The sequence below is a fragment of the Patagioenas fasciata genome, chromosome Z, assembly GCF_037038585.1.
Source record: "Patagioenas fasciata isolate bPatFas1 chromosome Z, bPatFas1.hap1, whole genome shotgun sequence".
Taxonomy (NCBI): domain Eukaryota; kingdom Metazoa; phylum Chordata; class Aves; order Columbiformes; family Columbidae; genus Patagioenas; species Patagioenas fasciata.
Window position 1 is genome coordinate 72,886,512 of NC_092560.1, and position 22,161 is coordinate 72,908,672.

General features: G+C 39.4%; 1 protein-coding gene across 6 annotated transcripts in view; it reads right to left on the reverse strand.

The window, feature by feature from the left end:
• LOC136115430 (histone-arginine methyltransferase CARM1-like) overlaps positions 1 to 21,402 on the reverse strand; it is a 59,746-nt gene extending 38,344 nt beyond the window's left edge. For 4 of the 6 annotated variants that reach the window (XM_071802211.1, XM_071802212.1, XM_071802210.1 and 1 more), the window contains exons 1-2: positions 21,027 to 21,402; positions 1,129 to 1,217 (exon numbers count right to left, since the gene is read on the reverse strand). In XM_071802211.1, coding sequence (XP_071658312.1) covers positions 1,129 to 1,217; positions 21,027 to 21,286 — 349 coding nt within the window. In that variant the 5' untranslated portion in view covers positions 21,287 to 21,402. Of the gene's footprint in view, positions 1 to 1,128; positions 1,255 to 21,026 lie in introns of all 6 variants that reach the window. The other 2 variants (XM_071802208.1, XM_071802209.1) reach the window with 2 other exon arrangements.
• Between the last annotated feature and the right edge of the window lie 759 nt (positions 21,403 to 22,161).

Here is a 22,161-nt window from a genome sequence, read left to right on the forward strand (position 1 = left end):
AAGGTAAGAGGTTGAAAATGTGAATAGTTTTTCCTGACAGATACAGATGAAAAGCTGTAACCAGGTAGGACTTCAAAGGCCACCAAGATTTCGCACCCAACAGAAAATACAGTTAGTCTAAAATCTGTATTTTCTAGTAGAATGGGACTCCAGAATTCATGTATTGTATCTACATGAGACAGGACTAGCAACTCATTGCACAAACAAACCTATCTAAATCCAAATTCTCATCCTTTGATGCTTTGAAACATGTATGTGTCTTTAAATAAGCTGCCAAAAATCAAATCTAATTGCTTTGTGCATCAGTTTCCACACTACATAAAATTAAAATAACTATAATAGCCTCCTGGAAATCACCAGGCCTACTGATGTAGGCTGCTATATAAGAATGCCTGTTTACTATTAAAGAGGAAGCTGTATGTTACTTGTAGTCACACAATTTCAAAATTAATTGTGGCCATGCTGCACACTACTCAGAATAGATATGCAGCCTTCAGAATACCCTTCCATAAAAACTAAGAATGCTTTTCCAAAATCGAATACAAGGACATGAGGATATCACATATTAAAAAGCTTCAGCTGTTGGATTTACAAAAACACATTGCCCAGAACTATAAAAATACAGATCTTAACATTCTACTAAAATACAGTCACGTTTCTACAACAGAGTGAGTTTCTTTTTCAGCATCACTAAACACAAAATACCTATTCTAAGAACTGCAGGTGTATGCTAAACTACCTCAATTAACTATACAGATGAACAGATCTGCAAGACAACTTCTGAATAGGGAGCAAGAAGTGGCAGATTTTCCCCAAAAAGCATTTGCGAGTTATTTGAGTTTACGAAGTCATTTGAATGTGTTTTCTGCACTTCCTTTATTCAGAAAATTAATCTGCAGTCGTTTTGCAAAAATGTTATGTTCGCTACATGAATGGTCCCGTACTTCACAAAAGGCAGCTGGAATGGGCTAGTAGCAAATGAAGTTGCACAAATTATCATAACAAAATGTAATATTTAAATAGCCAATATGAAACAGATATAGAAGATAACATATTTTAACGTGAATTTTACCAATACAGTAGCATGGTAGGGAGGAGAAGATACACAGAAGTCCAGGATGTACTTACCAGCTTGTGACTTGAACTGAAGCAAGGCACTGTTGTATCCCAACGTAATCAACACAGATTGTTTTCCCACACGACAGTATTCAGTGTCTCTGTTAACCAAGCATTTAAACACACAGACTCCATCAGCTGAAGGGAAAAAAATACTTTAGAAAACTTTTAGCAATTAAAACCAAAACCATATAAAGAATTAGATGTCTCTTTTGATTAACAATATATGCATAAGCATGTGTCTGAAGCACACAACTTGGCAAAAATACACTTTCTCTGACGTTGTTTCTTAAGCCAATTTTCCAGCCACCTACAGTTTCCATCACACTCATCATCCATAGTTTCTTGAAGTTGCCCTGTCCTCAGATGAAGGAAAGAGAGTTGACTGAATTAATTTTTACCTGAATCCTAACAAGGTCTTAACATTTTTTAATGCTTCTTTTGCTTCTGCAATCGTATGTGCTGATGTACTGATAACGTGATAACAGAGATGCTGCTCTGGCAAATGAAGTGGCAGTGTAAAAATTCAGGGATCAATTACATTGATGAAATGAGGAGAAGTAAACTAGCTTTGTCCAGTAAACACACATTACGGACCACACCATGTATGACAACTATCAATAAATCTACTGTGTAAGAAAAAATGATGCAATTTTTCAGACAATGAAGAACACGCAAGTACTAGGAACAGGCGCGGTAGAGGGCAAGCCTGTATGATGGGCTCTTTGGGGAGGGGGATCCAAAATCAGAGGCTTCCATGGAGCGGTACATCAGCACACATTGTCTCACCATCATCCTTGCAGCTCTCTAGGAGGCAACTGTGTGAGCACATCAAGCAAGATGCACATTGTCACTTTCAGAAACCTGACAGAGATCCAAAAGGAAACTTCATGCAAATAGCAGTTATGGACATGATATACAATATGTAAAGCTTTTAGATTACCAAAGTTTTGTGTTATGGATATTTCATCACTCAAGCAGCAAAGCTTTGGGACTTAATACCCCTGGATCATTCTTTCATGCATTTTAGCCTACTTTGCTGACAACAACTGTTTATTATGCATCTCCCACACACATTTTATCCTTCTGGAGATAAACAATACAACCACACACACACACACACACACGAAACAAAAACAAAACAAAATGACAACAACCAACCATCACCACCACCACCACCAAAAAACAGAACCAGAAAAAAAGAAAAAAAAAAAGTTAGGACAAAATAGAACAAAAAGAGAACTAAAAGCAAAAGTTCACAAACTGGCAGTAACACAGAAAAGTTATACACTGCAATATACTAAAAAGCATGCAAGAGGAAAGCCAGAATGAAGGGGAAGAAAATACACACCTTGAAAAGCAAGAGATGTAATAAATATATTATTATTAAAAGCTACTAAAAATCTAGCTATGCACAGCTGAGCTATGTTATTCTGTTAGCAAATTTCACAGACCAGAGTGAGAAGGCATACATATGCATACACCATACAGGCACCCTGTGCATTTTTTTAAGCCTTATACTTCATAGCATCTGCTGTGGTGAGAAGTGAACAGAACAGATAGAAGGACTACTGTGATGTTCCACACACCAAGCAAAGTTTAATCACACACAAACAGACCCGGGAATTATTTCTAAATCTTTGACATTTTGCATTAAGAATTAGGATAAATTCCTGCCTCATCTCCTGTGTGAGTTTCAAAGACAGAGATCGTTATGCAGAAAACTGTGCACAAAATAGGGTTGGAATGAGTCCTGCCTGATAACATACCACACAAATATAATACAATCTTCAAACGAAAAAATTTGTGTATTCATCCTCAGAATACATTTTAAACTCAGAATACGTAACATGGAAGATGTCTTTACAAAGCAGGATGAAAATACGTTGATTTTTTTTTCTTATTCAGGTCTTAATTTTGAGTGGGTTTTGTGTGTGTTTGGTTGGTTTGATTTGGTGCTTTTTTCACCTGTTAAACAGCCCAAATTTTTCATAAGATCACACACAGGCCCTTGATAGATCCTCATTATAAAGATATTCATTAAAAGGCATTTCAAAAGTTTGCTGTATCAGAAGAATAAAATTATGTTATACATGGTCTCTTCATGGTGATTATTTCAGACTAAACAAATCCTTCAATAGTTAGCACAGTGTTGCTCAATAGCTGTGTTAACAGCCAGTCATCCCAAAGAAACCTGATTATCAGCATGTGAGAGCTGAACATTACCCTGCAAAGCACAGAAAACTTTATCCCAGAATGGATATTAATTAGTTCCTGGGATAGTCATACTGTAGGGTGGTCATTCACAGGTTACATTTAACCATCGCAAAGATGATAGTACTCAGCCAACCTCAGAAAAAACAGCACTTCCAAAGTGGCAGAAAGTAATCAAAAGTCTGTCAATGGCCTCAAGGCTGTTTCTTCCTTAAGTAAATGATTGGTAACCTCTGGTGATGATTCTGACCTGGAGTTAAACAGCACCCTGATGATGGATGCCTGTCTGAAAAGAAACACACCATCAGAGCTCAGTTCCTGCCCTGGTGAGGAAACCGAGGTACACAGAGTTTGCTAAAGAATGTAAGATATGTCACTGGGAAGTTTAATGAGAAATTAATAACTGGGAATATCTTAGAGAGATTAAAAAAACCCCAAACAATTGTGAGTTGATCTAAAAATGCAGATAGACATATTAAAATGTTTTCACTTTTATTTCTACTTGTGTCCTTCTTGAAATACGTATCTATTTTGTTTATATAAATACTAAATACATACTATAAATACTATATATATATATATATACACACACTAAATTTTACTATCTGCATGGGTTGCAATTATAAATTTATTCTACTTTAAATTCCCAATGTACAGTTAACAGTGATCACACTAAGACCATACCAAACAGGTCATATCATAGGAGTATTAAGTACTTCAAGTTCTGGTGGTTGCTTAACACCCTCTAAAGCCACAGCCACCATATACAATTCAGAATCTCTACAGAAGTATCATACATTCATTTCACATATTTATTGCCATAAAAGCAAATCTATGAATAATTAATCTATCTATGTATCTATCCAGCCATGAAGGGCTGGTATTTGGAAAGCTAAAGTTCAAATAGATTTGAAACTAGAAAATAATGTCAAGAAGAGCTTCTTCTACTGCATCATCTTTAAAAAAAAAAAGAAAACAACCAAACAAAGATTCCCTAAGAGAGCTGATGGTAAGCCAACATTTTGCCATTCATAAACAAAGACAAAATTAATAAACTAGAATATGCACTGTTTATAACCTGGAGAGTGGTACAGTTGCACCAAACATAAGGTGGTAAAACTCCGTTCTTCAATGCAGCTCCTTAAAATAAGACCCCAAACTGGGAATTCCATGTCCAAGTATTCATTTTATTTACAATACAAACAGGCTACTGAAGGAGGGGCCCAAGGACATTTCCTTTACCCTTGTCTCAGAAGTCAGTATTTAAAAACGATAAATTATTCTCTACTAAGCCTATGGGAACAGGTCACATACAGCACCTTCTCTTGTGGTGAGAGAAATGAGTTCCCTTCCACAAGTCTTTATGTTTATTCAATATGTGAAGCAGATTTTACCAGAGTTTACTGCAAGGACTGTCTTTTTATCTCTTCCTACTATGCTGTCAAGCATGTAGATATAACCTTACAACTAAAATGGATTTACAAGAAATGTGTCATGAACACATGTAATTTCAAAATCTGTGGAATCATACAAGTTGTCTTAGCAGGATTTAAGAAATAATTTAAGAAAATGAAATGGAAAATAAAAAAAACGGTATTACATTCAGTAACAAAACAACCCCAAAACAAACAAAAAAAACAAATCCAAACCTTGGTACTTGCTGATGTTTGTTTGTTTGCTTGGTTTGGTTTTTTGTTTGTTGGTTTGGTGTTAAAGTCCTCATAAGAACTCATATTCAAACAACAGATAATAAACCTGTCCCATCTTTTGCAGCCTTGACTAGCTAGTGTTCAAGGATACAAATATTTCTGAACAATTCCTCTCAAAGAAATTCTAGGTTTCCAAGTCTAAAAATCAAGCCAGCACATCTTCTTCTAACTATGTCACAGTCTACTGCATACAGCACCTGCAGAACACTACAAAAAGCTTTACAAAAGTCAAGAATATCTGTTCAGAAGAAAACCAAGCATACGACTAACATTTTTTATGATAGATACTAACAATAAAAAGAAAATTTGTACAAAGATTTTGTCCAAGGAGAACAGACTTAATGAACAAAGCCTGAAGTCACTCCACCAAAATTTAAACACAATGAACCTAAATGACTGAAGTTTCCAAGATACCTATTCACATACAAGAATGCGAGAGGATGAAAGGTCAGTCATATACCGAGTGGCAGGGGGAGAAGAATGGAAATTGTGTTCTTTCACTTAAAGTTACTGACCAATGGACACTGTTTAACCAATAGTCAAGGAAGAGGATTTAAAAACTATTAAACTCAGATAGCACAATGTGGCTTTTCTCAAATAATAAAGCAGAATTTATTTAAACAGATTAACGCCTAGCTTTCCTAGATGGACCCTATTGCAGCCCCATTCCTAAGGAAGCTGGTTTATGCAGCTGTGCTGATTGGCAATCCCATCTTTCCTAATTCTTGAACTCTCCAGCTGAGTAAAATAAAATTTGGCTGACATGCCAAAAACATGGGTTTTTTTCTTCTCAGTTCATGCACAAGTCAACACCAGAGTCAACACCAAACTCAACCACTGCTGGTCATACATAAGTAGGAGACGGGGGATTCATAGTCATGCTTAGCAGTGGAGTAACTTTAAGCAACCACAGAAAGGGTTGGGACAGAGAGAAGAAGGAGGCTCTGAAGTCAGAATGAGAAAGGATGAGGAAGACACTACGACAGATGTGAACAAAGTAAACCAGCTGAAGGAAAACCAGAATTCATCAGTTCTGCTGTTCATGGAATAATTATTTTAGCCAAGAGATCCTCTCAACAGTCTTTATGATAACACATGAACTCAGTGTCATGGCATTCCTCTGCATTCACTACACCAGGCAATGTTGTACCATGAAGAGAGCCTAAAACCTTCCTGGCCCCTCACAGAAATTCTGCAACAGGAAAACGTGTAGACTCAGTGACTGTTAATCACGTACTTCAACCAGAAGATCATCTCTGAATCAAACCCAACTTCAAATCACAACACAACACAACTTCATTACAAGAGAAAGGTATTTATACTGCATCTACTTGTTTACTCTGAGCTCGCCTGCTTTACTGATTCTGCATCTGTATGTTCAGGACCCTAAACTTTATCAAATAATGGCAAAAGAGTCTCCTACAGAAAGCCCAAAGCCATTTACCTAAAATTAGGCAGCATGAATCCTGCACACCATGAGAGCAACTTTCTAACCCACAAAACACTTTTGGAAAACCAATCCACTTACTGTAAGTTGCTTACAAATGTATGGCTAAGAAATAAAATTATTAACCCCCCCACATCAAGTGTTAGTTTCCTCAGAAGCTAATACCGGAAACAAAACACATGCAGAGGTTGCTGCTATTGCATAACCTATTAGGCATTAGGAAAACGTATTTTGAATCATACAATCTACCCTTTTCTGGATAAAAAATACATGTCTCCAGACCATCTAATTTCCGCTACCAAAGCAGTTCACACAGAGGGCAATTAGTGTATAGTAATTACAGGGTGCTTCTAGCCAGAAACTTATGCTGACATACAACTACTGTCCTGTAATACAGTCTTACTTCCATTTCAGTGTCAGCGTAGAATGATGAATGTACCTAGGCTTTTACAGCCAGTTATCACTGCTCTGCACAGTAAGTACACAATTCCAAAGTGTCACAGAATGATTTGGGTCGGAAGGAACTTTTAAAGATCATCTAGCTCCAAACCTCCTGCCATGGGTAGCGGTATTATTCCACTAGGCCGGGTTACTCAAAGCCCCTCCCAACCTTCCAAGCACTCAGAACTTCCCTGAGCAACCCGTTTCAGTGTACCACCACCCTCATAGTACAGAATTTTCCCCTTATATCTAATTTAAATCTACCCTCTTTCAGTTTAAAACCTATCACAACAAGCCCTGGTAAAAAGTCTCTCTCCAGTTTTCTTTCAAGCCCCGTGTAAGTATAGAAAAGTTGCAATAAGGTCTCCACAGAGCCTTCTACAGGCTGAACAACCATAACTTTCTCAGTCTTTCTTCAGAGGAGAGCTGTTCGAGCCCTCTGATCATTTTTGTGGCCTCTTCCAAACCCTCTCCAACAGGTCCATGTCTTTGCTGTGTGGCACTTAATATGCAGCTGCTGTGTACCCACAGCAGCACATTGTCCCTGGACATGTCATGGGAACGGCTTATTGAAATGTAGTTTTCACTGCAACTTGTGAAGGCTATTTTTTTGTTTGAAAGGCTGGGCCTTCACTCAAAAGTTACCTGTGTTTTCCTTTGTTTGTTGGTTTGGTTTGTTTGTGCGCGTGTTTTTGTTTGTTTGTGAGCTATCATCAGCAACTATCACGTAGCAAACATTTTGCCTAAAAGTTACTTAAAATATTATTTTCCCAGATGAAATTTGGCGATAAATGTTCACATTTTTCTCAAATACAGCAGCGTGAGTGTAACTAGATAGGAAGAGCTCCATCCTGACTAATAAATGACTGTGTTGACAAAAGACTGCAATGATATTGGTCTAAAGTTCAAAGCTAAGCATATCTCAAAGTAGTTAGAAAAATATCTCTGTACTTGTAACAATGATTAATCTTGAAGTACTATTTACAGCAGTATTAGGCAAAAGAAAGAAAAAACAACAACATATTACTCCAGTTTTAGGTGTATGTTAAGAGAATGGAATATGGCACTTAGAAGTTTTCACTTTAGCTGTCACTTAATATTCTTACAAGCCACATGCACACTGACTGTGCTAATGGCCATTTTGGAATCAACTCAATGAACAGTTCATTCCAAAGTTTGTCAGTGATCTTCTGCCATATATCATCTGCCAATTACAATTTATATATCATGGTTAAGCCCTAATTATAATGAAATCAATTGCCTGCTAACTTGGAATATGCTACGTGTTCACTGGAGCTCCTATGGACGTTCCCATTATATTTTCTGGTGTATAGTGAACAGAGGGCAAATAGACAGATGCTGGGATCTTTCCTCCTGGTAGTCTGTAAACTATATAGCATAATAGCATCAGTAAAAACATATTTGCCATGTACAGATCTGTATAGATCTTTCTTCACCTTGACAGGCAGGATAATGCTGTGTTATTGCAGAACAAAAAAAGACAGAAAAACACCAGACTGTATTTTGGTATGGAGACACAAGGCAAGAAAGATGGCAGACAATGTAATACCCTGCAGAAGTCTTTGGAAGGCAAAGTAAATACATCCCTGCCTGCCTCAGTTAAAATGGGAAAGGAAAATAACACACTTCAAACTCAGCACACAGAATCAGTACTATTTCAGTTTGTTGCTTTTGCATCACACTGAATATGACAGCTCATTGCACAGCTGCAACAGTCAACATGTACAGAAGCGTTTAATAGGACCAGTAGGCTGTTACTGCACTGGGGTGGATATTGCTGTGTCTGTGATAACTTCCATTTCCTCAGCCTGACTTCTGAGATAATTTCATATCCATTTTGGGTGGAGCATGTCCCCAAGGTCTGTGAACTACTGAAAAAATTAGGCCTACTTCCCCATGGGCTCGATGTTTGCCTTCTCATTAGGATACATTTCAGACTTCACTATAGAAAACCAAACAAAACAATCAACCAACCAAAAAAGTTTGTAAAATGTTTTATAATTTTACTCTAAACAGGAGAAACAAAACTGTTGACGCAAACCCCTCACTTCCCAGCTACTGGAACATCTACAGAATAGCTCAGTAACTTTAAGTTAAGCTTTGGGAGGAAAGTCAGCATTTCAGAAGAGCATGTCTTTTCCTTTTAAAGGACACACAAAACTTACATGGTGTACATAAGTAGAAATCTCTCAAACTCTAAACAGTGCTCCAAGGAACCAGAACGAAACCCCTGGACAGAGTCCATTGCTCCCACCAAGCTTTACAAGAGGTAACTTCTCCTCACTTTGCCCTCCCGCTTTATTCCTCTTATATACCCACTCATTGCCCAAGCAATGCAAATTTCAAAAGAAACCAGATATTTCACAGTATTATCTCCCACCTACTTCATAAACAACAAACAAACCAAATAATTAGTGCACTAAGCTGATCTGTTTAAATATATTCATCTAAAACCAATACTTGCTAAACGCTTTCTAGACAGAAAAATAACTTATTAATTTATTTGAAATCTTTTCCTTATTCAGCATATTAATAACAACAACTAAAGAGTTAGCAGTAATCTTTTTAAAAGTACCAAAGTCTTCCTCCTTTGCTCCTCTTCAAAAAAGATCTTGATAAGGTTTCCCTTGACAGAAAACATGGGACCGAGAATCTGAGAAGAAATATGACAAAGCCTGGGGAGAGGAGAGGGAGGGGAGGGAAGGGAAAGTGAGGAGGAGAAGCAACTGAATTGAAAATCCCCTGTCTTCTTGCTGGAAATATTTCTAAGCAGTGGCTGTTTACTTGGAAAATAAATCTATTCTTGCAGATACCTGTACCTACCCATAAATGTCTTCTACAGAATTGAGCAGTAAATATTTACTTTCGTACTGGTCTTTCTCCAATTAAGATATTATATGAGCTACTGAAGACTATTTAAAAACCAAAGTGTTTTTTAAATACTTCCCCAGGTACCTACTTTTTGAAATTAACTGTTAAAGTTAAAAAAAGAAAAAGTTAAAAGTTAAAACATTTAATCACCAGAAAAGGCATTTGCCACACAGAATTACTTTTCCTAAGTACGTTTTCAGGGAATAGAAAATTTAACAGTTGCTGATGTTTCCCTGAAAGGTCTCTTCATCATGTCTCCCATGACAAAATATTTTTCCTTTAAGATTTTCCTGGCCTTTATGGTTGAGAGGAAGATGATGCTTACATTAATTTAAAAATTACTGCTAATCAGCTTTAGAAGAAAGATAATTTGACACAGTTATGTACTATAAATCCCAATTTGAATACAGGTCAGCACCTACTGCATGTAGAAGGCTAATGCCAAAAAGAGATTTCCAAGCAATTCACATCCTTCAACATCACGTTGTATTTCAGCATTGATGCAAACACAAAATGAAAGAAACACAGCCCTACCAACAGTGGGCTTCAAAATACTCCTGCTCACTAACTACCTGTATCACACTGCCCGTTCATTCAGCTGACTCATGATGCCCATTAAGACACCAAACACAACAAAGAATGTTTACCCCCCACAACTAAGTGTAATGTAAACATCCGTCATTAATAGTTAACCAAAGCTGGTACACTCACACAGCAAAAGACATCTTCCAAAGACACTGACTCAAGCCTGGAAGTTATCTACAGGCAACACAGTCTTGAGTTAATATGTAACCTGAGCTTTGAGGGCAAAGCTGGTTTTTACGGTGCACCTGTCAGGGTGCAGGTGTGACAGCCCCAGAACAGAGCTCTGCCTTTGTCTGCAGTCATGTAGCTCAACAAATAGAACATGTCATCACAAGCAGATCAATAGACACCAATTGCAAGCAGTGTTAGAAGAATACCACCATACAGAACAATTTGTGCCAATTTTAAGAGCGTTCCTATTTATTTGGTCAGCCTCAAGAAGATTGTCGTGTTGCAATAACAAGTTATTTCTTCTAATTATGGGTGTAACTGACACATCCAGGTTTCAAAAGCATAACTCGGTTCATAAAAAATGCTGGAGACAGAAGGACAAGTTGGGATTTAGAATCATGGGCTCTAAAATTTTTCTGATACACAAGCCACCTCACCCAAACACCCATGTCTGCCTGTACTCTCAATAGTGATACCTCCTCTAAGTATTTACTGCACCATTTAAAACCTCATATGTGACTAAAACTGGCACCCATAAAGTGTAAAGAATCTCTGTGACATGGACTTACAACGGTGACCATTTAGGACAACTGCTCTCCTGGTACCCTGACTGTCTGGGATGTAGTTTCTAAGGCACTCAGAGATCAAGCAAATATTCTGAAATAACCACCAAAGGAAAATCATTTGACACACAGGAGACTTAAGTAATCATACTACAGCAACCTTTAGAGAAATCAGGTACTTAAAAAAAATGAATATTTATTCCAACAGACATTAAACTGAGTTTGATAAATTTATTTCTCAATTATACACTATCATCTGTAAATGTATTAAAGAGTTTCTTTTCTACTATAAACAGACACGGTTTTATTTACTTGAAATCAGCAAGTATTAATCTCAGATAACTGTGGTAAACCACTGCAGTTTAGACACACTGCACCAACAAAGCACTGAGCTTTCAAGTAAAATAGGATAAAGGAACACAATAGCACTGTATAAGCTACCTCCTCTTACTTTTAAAGGAATTAGCATAAGAAAAGCAAGTACTGCTAGTCATAAATTCATTTGACACTGCTGTTTTTCACTCAGCTTGACATTTTCAGTGCATCTCCTTCTTTGTACAAAAACACCTTGGAGGGGACAGGCCTCATGTTAAGTTATCAAATTTGCAGAAAGAGGCACCCACACTTCTTTTGTCACTTTCCAAGTCCTCTTCTAATTACAATATAGATATACTTTTATTTTTGCAAATTTTATGCCCACACATTTCCGAGAGCATCGTTACATTTCAAATATAGTTTTACAAAAAGAAGACTTAAAAATAATAAGCTACCATAAAATTATCAAGGAAAAGCTGCAATGATACATGACTGTTGACCACTTGCATTTAAATCCTAACAAAAAACAACAGTTTAAAAACCACAATATTCTCTGGACTGGAAAGCCCAATATTTTTAAAGAAAAGTAATATTTTTTTTAATGTGAATTAAAAGCAGTATTTTTTAAAGAATTGGTGGGTTCAGCACAGCAAAAAATGCCAGCAGCAATTACATTGTATCCTTTGAGATACAAGCTTCTTCCATTTTTCACTCAAGACTAAACTAAGATGCTACATTTAATATCTAAATATTTTGCAGCTACTGCAAAGCATCATTAAATGTCAATTTAAAAAATAAAGTTTGTTTCCTGAAAACATTATATTTTAAAAATCAGAGAGAAAATGAGGAAAGCAGTAAATTAAGAATTAAAAATTAAGAATCTCTTACCTATGGATCTCTAAAGAAACAAGCCTTCTGATTAAGGGTGACAATTTTAAAAGACGGAAATCAATAAATTGTAGTCACTGACCAATACATGTATAAGATTTGTTACATTTTAGTCAACAAGTCAGATGTATTTTATCTTTTTAAGCAGTGGTGAGTTGAAGTAGCAAAGAAAGAAACAAGACACAGACAAGTCCTCAGTCATCACTGATCTCTACTGCCTTATCTCAGTACCCTACAGTAGCTGTGTAATCTGTAATTCTCAGCCATCTCCTTCTGCTGGTTATGAAACAGCAGAAATATCTCAGTTTATTACTTTATTGTACCTTAATTACAGCTGATATGTTTGATATAATTTTCCTACTTCAAGAATGCTTTTTTCACTTCACGAATGCTTTAGATATTATTTGCCATTTAACCAGACAACAGCGTTACTTCATTTCTAGTCAGAAACACACAGCCACTGTACGTGGCAGAGTACCGAAGTATTAAAACCAGAATATATTAAGTAATAATAAAGATTGAAGAATTCTAGAGAAAAAACAAAACAAACACAACATTTTCCCATTAAATATTCCCTTCATATGTTTGACCCTAATATCACTCTGTCTGTACCAACACTGCTTTGCATTCCTTTTATATCACACTACTATGGAAATCAAATAAGCAGACCTGCCTTTAGGAAAACTAAGTTCCTAACACAGGATTTCTGCTACAGTTTTGGAAGTGACTGTGAAGTTCAGGGCATATTTGGAACATTCTGTACATGTGGCAGTGTGAAATGAATGGAAAGCCTCTCTCTAGTAGACACTCTTTAGCTACCAGAAGAACCTGGCATACAAGCAGCTGGCAGTGAAATGATCAGCCCATTATGACCTCAGTGCAGATGGTTTGCTTTCCAGATGTCTGTTATTAAATAGTTGCCATTTGTTTTCTGGATAAAAAGAACCTGATCCTACCAACAGATGTAGATGTAATGCCACCCATGCTACTTCCAGGAATACTGTCAACTGAAGCCAATGGCAATAAATCACAAGGGAAAAAATACTATTAATAGTACGCATTTTTGCAGGACCAGGATTTGTGCCCGACTCACGCAAAGTTATATAGCTGAACACAAATGGATGCAAGATTTTCACATTGCACTTTCAGATGCAGAGTTTCTAATTAATTTATAGATAGCAGGTAAGATTACTGAAAGGAGAAAGTAATTTATGTTGACATTTACCTAAAGATCCAAATATATTCATACACAGCTTCAGTTTCCCCTGCAGATTAAATAAATTAAAATGCACACACAGAAAATTCAAGGCAGAATATGAAAAGATCATAAAAACAACAGAGCTAGCAACAGGACTCCTGCTATGCTACCACAATCTTGTGCAAGTATCCTCTGAGAGGACTGTGACATTACTACTGTATATAAATCCTTCTACTTATTAAAAAAACCTCTAATTCAATCATCTGTAGTACACATAACAAAACAGCATTGGCTTTTGGGGCATAAGAGACAGAAGTGCAAGTCTACTGCACTAAATGTATTGTTGCATACAACTTCTGCCAGCTATGAAAACATTTGAGTGATGCCAGCTCTCAGTTGCCATGTTGTTGCCTTGGCTATATACACTGATCTCTTTAGTTGGCTTTGATTAGAGAAAAGGGACAGGCAGGAGCTGATCCAGGCTCCCTTGAAGTTGATAAGGACTTTTTCACTAATATCAGTTGCCTTTAAATAAAACTCCCCTGGCATCTATCCATTCATTTTCTCTGTGCATGCAATTTAAGTAATTCAGCAAAATAATCCCATGCCCCTACAAACCTGAATAACCTTTCTTTCCCCCAAAGCAAACCCAGAAAAGTAAATTTATTTCAGAGGGCAGTACTTTCTCCTCCCTCAATTAAAAGCATATCCTAAACTCAATCTAAATATTTACTGCAGCATGTAGTATCTGACTCCTAGATTTAAAATCTTCCTGGTAAAGTGTTCTCTTCCTTAGCTTTGTGATCTAAAATCCAAATATGATTCTTCATTCTTTCTTTCTTCTCTCATTCACCTCTATGCTCTAGATAGGATGGGAAATCCGTGAGAAACAACTGTTTTTATTACACATATCTCAGCAGAACTGCAAAACATTTAACAGCAAACACATACAAGCTAAGTAGGTATTTTCATTGACGTCTGTCACCTATCTAGAAAGTAAAGGAAAAAAAGTGTACAAAGTACAAAAATAGAAAATCATGCATCATTTTCCATGATAACTATTTCCATCCACACTGTCTCTTCTTCACATAAGCACTAGATGTTCGAAGTCCTAATTTAGTTCAGTTCAAGCTACACCAGAAGTAATAGAATCCAAAAGTACCATTATTCAGCAAGGCATTTAATGTCTTCTGGTTCATTTAGGATTCTTAATTTATTGCCTCAAAAAGAAAATTTCCAGCGGTTTCATTTTACTAGCACATATTTAGGTCTGAGAAATTTCTACACTTCTTCTTCAAGGCCCTTATTCAGAGTTTAAGTTCAGAAAGAGCTGGAGTCATCTTATAAACTCACTCAAGTAGTCTTTAAACCTTTGCAAACCAAGCAAAGAAAGTTAACTCTGAAAGCCTTCCTAGAAAGTTATACTACTAGTACAAGGGCCATCAAACCGTACCTTAAAATGACAAGTCAATTAGTACAAGAGAATGAACCCTTTTTCATGAATGTTCAGGTTCCTCAGGTGCTCTTGAACGTGATGTTGTCTAACTGTGGGAGGGACTTTGCTCCCCCTGTCCCCATCTTGCAGTCCATCCATGTAAGAGGTGTGGGAAGCATGGCTGCTAGTGAAGACTGAGGCAAAAGAGTTGTGGACTACCTCAGTCTTCTTCTCGTCCACTATTACCAGTTTGCCAGTCTCGCTCATTATGGTGGAACACTTTCTTTGACCTTCTTTTTCTAGCTGAAGCACACTTGGAAGCCCTTCTTACCATTCCTTGTGTCGTTCCTTGCCAAGTTCATCTACAGGTGTGCCTTGGCCTTCCTGACCCCATCCCTACACAATCGGGCAGTATCCCTATACTCTTCCTAGGATACCTGTCCCTGCTGCCACCACCTGTGCATTTCCTTCTTGCCCTTTTGTTTGACCAGCAGGTTTCCAGTCACCCATGCCAGTCTCTTGTATTCCTTTCCAGATTTCTTAGAACTGGGGACTGAGAGCTTTTCATTCTATGGAAAGCACCCTTAAAAATCTGCCAGCTCTGTTCTGCTCCCTTGTTCCTGAGGGCAGTTTCCCAGGGGGTCCTATTGACTAACTCACTGAAGAGCTGGAAGCTGGATTTCCTGAACTTCAGGGTCCTGACTTTACCCTTTGCCTACCCCACATCCCTCAGGACTGAAAACTCCACCAGTGCATTATTACTGCAGCCCAGGCTGCCTCCAATCTTGGTTTCACTGATCAACTCACTTGCACTGGTGACCAATAGGTCCAGTAACACAGCCCCTCTGGTAGGGCTGTGTATTACCCGGCTTAAGAAGTTATCCTCAGTGCACTCCAGGAGTGTCCTGGTACAGCCTCAAGCTCAGCGTAGTACTTTTCCAGCAGAAGTTGGCATACTTGAATATATAGTGGCTTCTCAGTGTAAGGCATTATAGGCAACACTATTTACTATGAACTCAGTTTCAATGCTTCTTGCGCCAGCCACTACAAAGCTACTTCAACCCATCTATAGATGGTCTTATCACAGTATCCAAGCACCTCACAACTTTAAAACATTTAGCTTTACCATATGGCTGATGGGTGAGGAATTCCTATCACATTTTACAGAAGGATTAGGTGTATTATTGATGCACACACTTCATGAGAGCACAAAACTGAATCCAGACCTCTCAAATCTCACATTTGCATGCATAGCCAGAGGACCACCTTTGTCATAATACACAGTATATGCAATGTGATGGTAAAATATAAGAACACAAGGAGCATTAGCTAGGATACAAAGAAGCAGAAGCAAAACCAACCAACCAACAAAAGGCCTAAACCACCACCACAAACCAACTAAGCTATACAGTATATACTGCAGTTATTTTCTGTGTAATTATTGAACTTTCTTATTCAGCCTTTAATTTATTATCTCTGTATTAATCTACCTGCCTATATAAACACACATGTGCATATATAGTTACACTATCTGTATTGATACAAATACCAAAAATGAATGATAATTACCAAACAATAAAGGTGAGGCATGCTCCTACTGCAAAACTTGCACGTTTTGTATTACTTGCTCACTCTTCCAAGGTAAAAAAGGGCCATGACTGACTAGCAAACTGCTTACCTGTTACAAAAGCTCTGCATGGAAAAAAAAACAACCTAGCACTTGATATATAACTAAAAAAAAATCTACCAACCTTATGAAATGTAAGTTTAAGAATTTATCAGGTCAACTAACCACTGTAATACTTAGTACTATATGAAACAGCTAACAGGAAATTGCAGGATTATTGTTTCTAGTCATACCTCCTTCAACCACTTAACTATTCCTTCACACAAACTATTCTGCCTCAACAACTGTCTGACCTGCAATTTCCTCTCAAAATAGAATAAAATAAAATAAAATAAAATAAAATAAAATAAAATAAAATAAAATAAAATAAAATAAAATAAAATAAAATAAAATAAAATAAAATAGTGCTTTTTTTATTCCCCCCTGAAATCCTTTGTGCTGCCCTAAAGATGTAGAAAGAAGTGGAAAAGGACAACTAAGAGCCTCCATGTCACCTGCATGTCAGAGGTTACATGAATAACATGTATAAAATATTAACTATGTTGTCTTTTCTAGTTTCCTCTAGCAACTGATTTTCCCCCACTAGGAAAATGAAGATTTTCACAGTGGAAAAGGAAATCGTGAATTACATCAGTTCTGCTGTTCAGAACTATTGGCAGTGATTGCCCTCTACCAGCACAACGAGGCTGCTGATGCTCGTACTATCTGTGCAATGCATGCCAAAAAGTACTTCAGAGAAACAGTAGTTAACGGTATTTCAGAGCAACTAAACAAGAATGTAACAGCATTAAACCTGAGCTGCCGTGTCTAGGAGAAACCTCCAGACATTGCCAAATTTTGAAGCCTCCAGTTCGATCTTCACTGGTCCTGGTTTAAGATCACCATCTGTTTAGCTCCCAATTGTCACAGGAAAGGGAATCCAAAAGGTCCTCCTGGAGAAGCCACCATACTCCTACACCTGCATCTTATGACCCTTGCCCATCTGCTCTTAGGCTTCCTTTGAACCAAGCAGGTTGTACTCTTGGATTTTCTCTTCATCTCCTGGAAACAATTGCTGGACAGCAATTTTCTACTTTCTTCCCAGAAGTTCTCACTATCCATACCAGGACTTTTGCAACTCTGTTAGGATCATTACATGAACCAGTTATAAATTACATTTTTAATATCCCATCCTCCCACTATGTCAGTCAACAGGATTTCTTCTTCTGTTAAGGACTCTCAAAAATATTGTGACCCAAGGTCAGAGTTCTCTCAGCTGCAGCAGGCGACCTTTCAAGAGTCGCTTTGCAGACTACATTTTAATTTTCAAATCAGTGGTGAAAGACTGTCAAAGAAAATGAGCCGGACTGGGTGATCATCTATCTTATTGACAACACCTTTGCTCCACAAGAGTGACTGGTCTCCAGCTCTCCTTGGGTTCACAACTCACTAGAAACCACTGCTTCCCTGACAGACACTTCTTTCAAACGGCTGGAGCTTCAGCTCAGCACTTGCCCCACTGCACAGCACTCAACATACTCACCTGCTGGTTGCCTTGGACACCCATATGTTAGAAAGTCCAGTGTTGCTTCCCACTCCACACATATTCATACTACATTGGGACGATTCTTGCATTCCCCTGTCCCACATCTAAAACAGATCCATCACCTGATAAAGCATAATCCTTCATTCTTCTTTAACATCCTGCATTTATTTGCCAGTTTCTACATGTCTCAGGATCATAACCAGTTGTTTCACCTATGGAGAAATTCTACTGCTTCGGGTTCCTTTCTGGGCAACAGAGTGGTTGTGTTCATTTCTCTTTACTTTAGACACTGTATTGCCCCCATGTGCATCCACATGAAAGGGAAATGCTAAGGCTGGAGCTGGTGTAATTCTTACTGACACTGCCAGTAAGGAGCGTGAACTCCAGCAGTTGATTAACCACAGCAGAACTCACTCACGTTTGCCCTTAAAATCAGCATAAGTTTTGACCAGACAGGGCACATTGAATATGCACATTAAAAGTGTATGCTTTGTTTCCTGACAAATATTCCCTTACCAGTGAAAAAAGTAGAAGGTATCCTCAACTAGAATGGGGGTTTGCTTTTTTTTGTGTTGTTTGGTGTTGCTTGTTTGTGGGGTTTTTTTGTTTTGTTGTTATTGCTTGGGGTTTTGGGGGGTGTTTCTGTATGGTTTTGTGGGTTTGTTTGTTTTTAGTTTGTTTGTTTGTTTGTTTGTTCTTTAATAATCAGAAAATACAGCAAGATGTGTTTAAAGTATCACAATAACTACAACAAATTATTTTTTCCAAACATAACCAATACATACCTTTGGGAGATGTATTCAGGTACAAAGCTTGGAAAAAAAATAATTTTTATTGCTTCAATGTGAAGTATGCACCAAAAAAAAAAAAGTCAACACTTCAAATTAAGTCAATTTCTTTATTGCTTAAATAACCTGCATCTTACCAACAAGAACAAAAGGCACCATGGTATGATCAATCCTATTCAAGATTTGTAAAATGGTTTTTCTCTTCATAGCAAAATTGTCCATCCTAGGTGAGACAACATAATAGTAAGATCACTGTAATGAACAGATACTAATGCCAGAAAAACACACCGCATTTGCAGCACTAATAATAGGGTACGTCATCTATCTGTTTACAGACACTTTCCTCTCACATACCACACAAAAGTATTCAAGCATCAAGTTACTGAAAGAAGTAAAAGCTTGTAACTCAAAACAGGTTTGCAAAGTTCTCCTCCCTTGGCAACAATACATTGATGGCCACTGATGCACTTACGAAACAAGTCTTTGGTAAATGACCCTCTAGTGTTGTTGGGTATTAAAAAAAAAAAAAAAAACAAAAACAAACCAAATCAAACCAAACCTCCATGTCTTCAGAGTTTCCAGTTGTGTCCCATGTGAGCACTTCCAATAAAAAACAAACAAACAAACAAACAAAACAAAATCACAAAAAAACGCTGATAACTTTGAATTACACTCTGCTGCCAACAGGTCTTTCATTCACTTGTAGGCATGAATGAACATGTGTGAAATGAAAGACCGAGAGAACAGTAACCACAGACCAATCTTCGAATTAATGCAATGCAAGACAGAAGCACATGTCAACTGTGATTAAGCATCAGGTTTTATCACTCGTGATTTCTAAGATTACATGTTAAATGACTGATAGTGCAAGCAAATATCCAATATCAACTGGCATCTGAACTGATTTACACTGCTGACTGAAAAAGGAACATGACTGTAATCCATCTACTCCAACAATCCTTTCAGAAGTTACTGAGGTCGCTTTTGAAAAATTGAAGTCACAACAAGCGTTGTGTGTCTAGACCTGCTCAGGATTGGTCTCATATTCACTCATCTCACTGAGAGCATTTCTAATTATTTCCTATACCAACAACAATTTCAGTTTTCCCTGGTTTTCCCACCACCCAGATTCAAGAATGTTGTTCGATTTTAAAATAATGGCTCTGTTACTATCCTGTAAATAGACAAACTCAAAAGAATGACTGCTTTGGCGAAAATCAGTAAAGTGTGTGCATGCTGACATCACCTGCGCATCTTAGGACAGCCTACCGACCAGGAGCAGAGCCAGAGAGAATTACTTCAGGGCTAAGCGCTGCCCTTCTGGACCAGTTTGGATTGTCCCAGCAGCACAGCACACCCGAGGCACTGCCCTGCCCAGCTACCCGCACAGCACAGCTGCCCAGCTGCCAGTAGAAGAAGAAAGACAAAGAGTGCTGTTTATGCAACTACGGAGTGGCTTCTTTACTTCCTCCCCTTTCCAGTTTTGTTATCTCTTTGATTTGGCAACATAAGAAGAAACCAAGACGTCGCCTTTCAGATGGGGAGGGGGTGGGTGGGAGGGGATGGAGTATCTTCTGACCATCCCTAGCTAAAGTTACAAACTCTGTAACGCTTAAAAACAGAGAGGAAAAATGACCCCGACTTTCGAATTTGTACCTTTCCCCGATAAAGCAACCTTTCACTGCCGAGGCTGACACAGTGGCACACAGGGCAGCTTTGCCCATCGTACAGACGGGACCAGTTCCCGCTGGCTGCCGGCGCGACACCCGTCTGGCGTTCGAGCCGGCTCCTAACCGGCAGTTCATCGCTCTTCCGTTTCCTCGGCCGCCCCAGAGCCCGGCAAGCCCGAGGAACGCAGCTACAGCGGCCACCTGCTTGCATGAGCCGAAGTGAGCCCGGCAGGGACAGGGCAGCCGCTGCCGAGCCCGGCGCCCACCGGGGCAGGTGCCGAATCCCCCACGCCGGGAGGGACGCGGTCCCGTCGCCCACAACCCGCACAGCGGACGCTCCGCACCCCGGCCGTTCACGGCCGGTAACGGCCCGGGACGCGCCGCCCGGCCCCCCAGGCAGCCCCTCGCACCGGCAGAGGCGCGCCGGGGCTCGGTACTTAACCGTCTGTCACAGTCACGTCCGCGTCCTCCTCTCTCGCCCGCACCTCCAGCTGCAGGGCTTCCTGACTGAGGCTGGTGAGCTGCAGCCCCGCCGCCAGCTCCTCCCTGGCCAGGAGCAGCTTCACGCTGCACAGCAGCAGCTTCTGCTGCGTGTGCGGAGACGGAGCGGCCATGATCCCGCCGCCCCCCTACGCCGACAGCGGCTGCCGCCCCTCCCGCCAGCCCCGGGAAAACGGCTGCGGCGGAGGGACAGCCGCTCATGGGCCTTCACCGGCAGAACACCTCCACGGCTCACACGCCTCCCGCGGCATCTGCACCGAAACCCCGCCTCGAAAAGCTCCCCAGCCGCCGCACGGCGCCCCAGCGCGGGGACCGGAGCGGCTGCCGCCGGGCAGCGACACCTCCCGGCCGCGGCGGCGGCTCCCGGTGCTACCGGTGCGGAACGGGCGCCCTCCGGCGGCCCCGGCGCTGTCCCAAGGGGAAGGACGCGGGGACGCGTTGGGGGAAGACGGTGACACGGTGACACCCTGACGCCCGCTCTCCCGCCAAAGTAACTTCAGAACTATTCAGCATTTACTTCCTGTGGAAAAAAAATCACCTTTGAAAGCTCTGGACAAGTATCATTGCAAGAGCTACTGTGTGCCACATCTGTGACCATAATACACGCTCTCAAAGGCCTTTCGGAGAAGTCTGCCTTGACCCCATAGCAAGGAGATAGCTGCACCTAACAAATGTGAAAGAAAGCACCAGACAGCACTCGCTGAGCTCTAAAACAAACAGCGTTTGGGGACGTCTCTTTCATGCAGAGATGAGATCCATAAGTTATGTGGGAGCATTATACCAACACTGAACAACATAGAAGTGACAGCTTTCCTACTTGCTATGTCATGCTGTCAACCTGAAACAACTTGATTATCATGCTGTTCACTGGCTGATCCATCCAGAGCCTGGGCTGCATGCCATGTTACAGAGGGACCCTGAAATTAGTTTTAGGCAGACAACCAGGTCCAAACCAGGCTTTTATTCTGTCCGGGAAAATCCAGGAAAACAACCAATTAGAAATGGAATTTCTACAATCAGTTACTCTGGTAACATAAAATACAGATTCAGATATCAACTTTGAGGAAATTATTGGG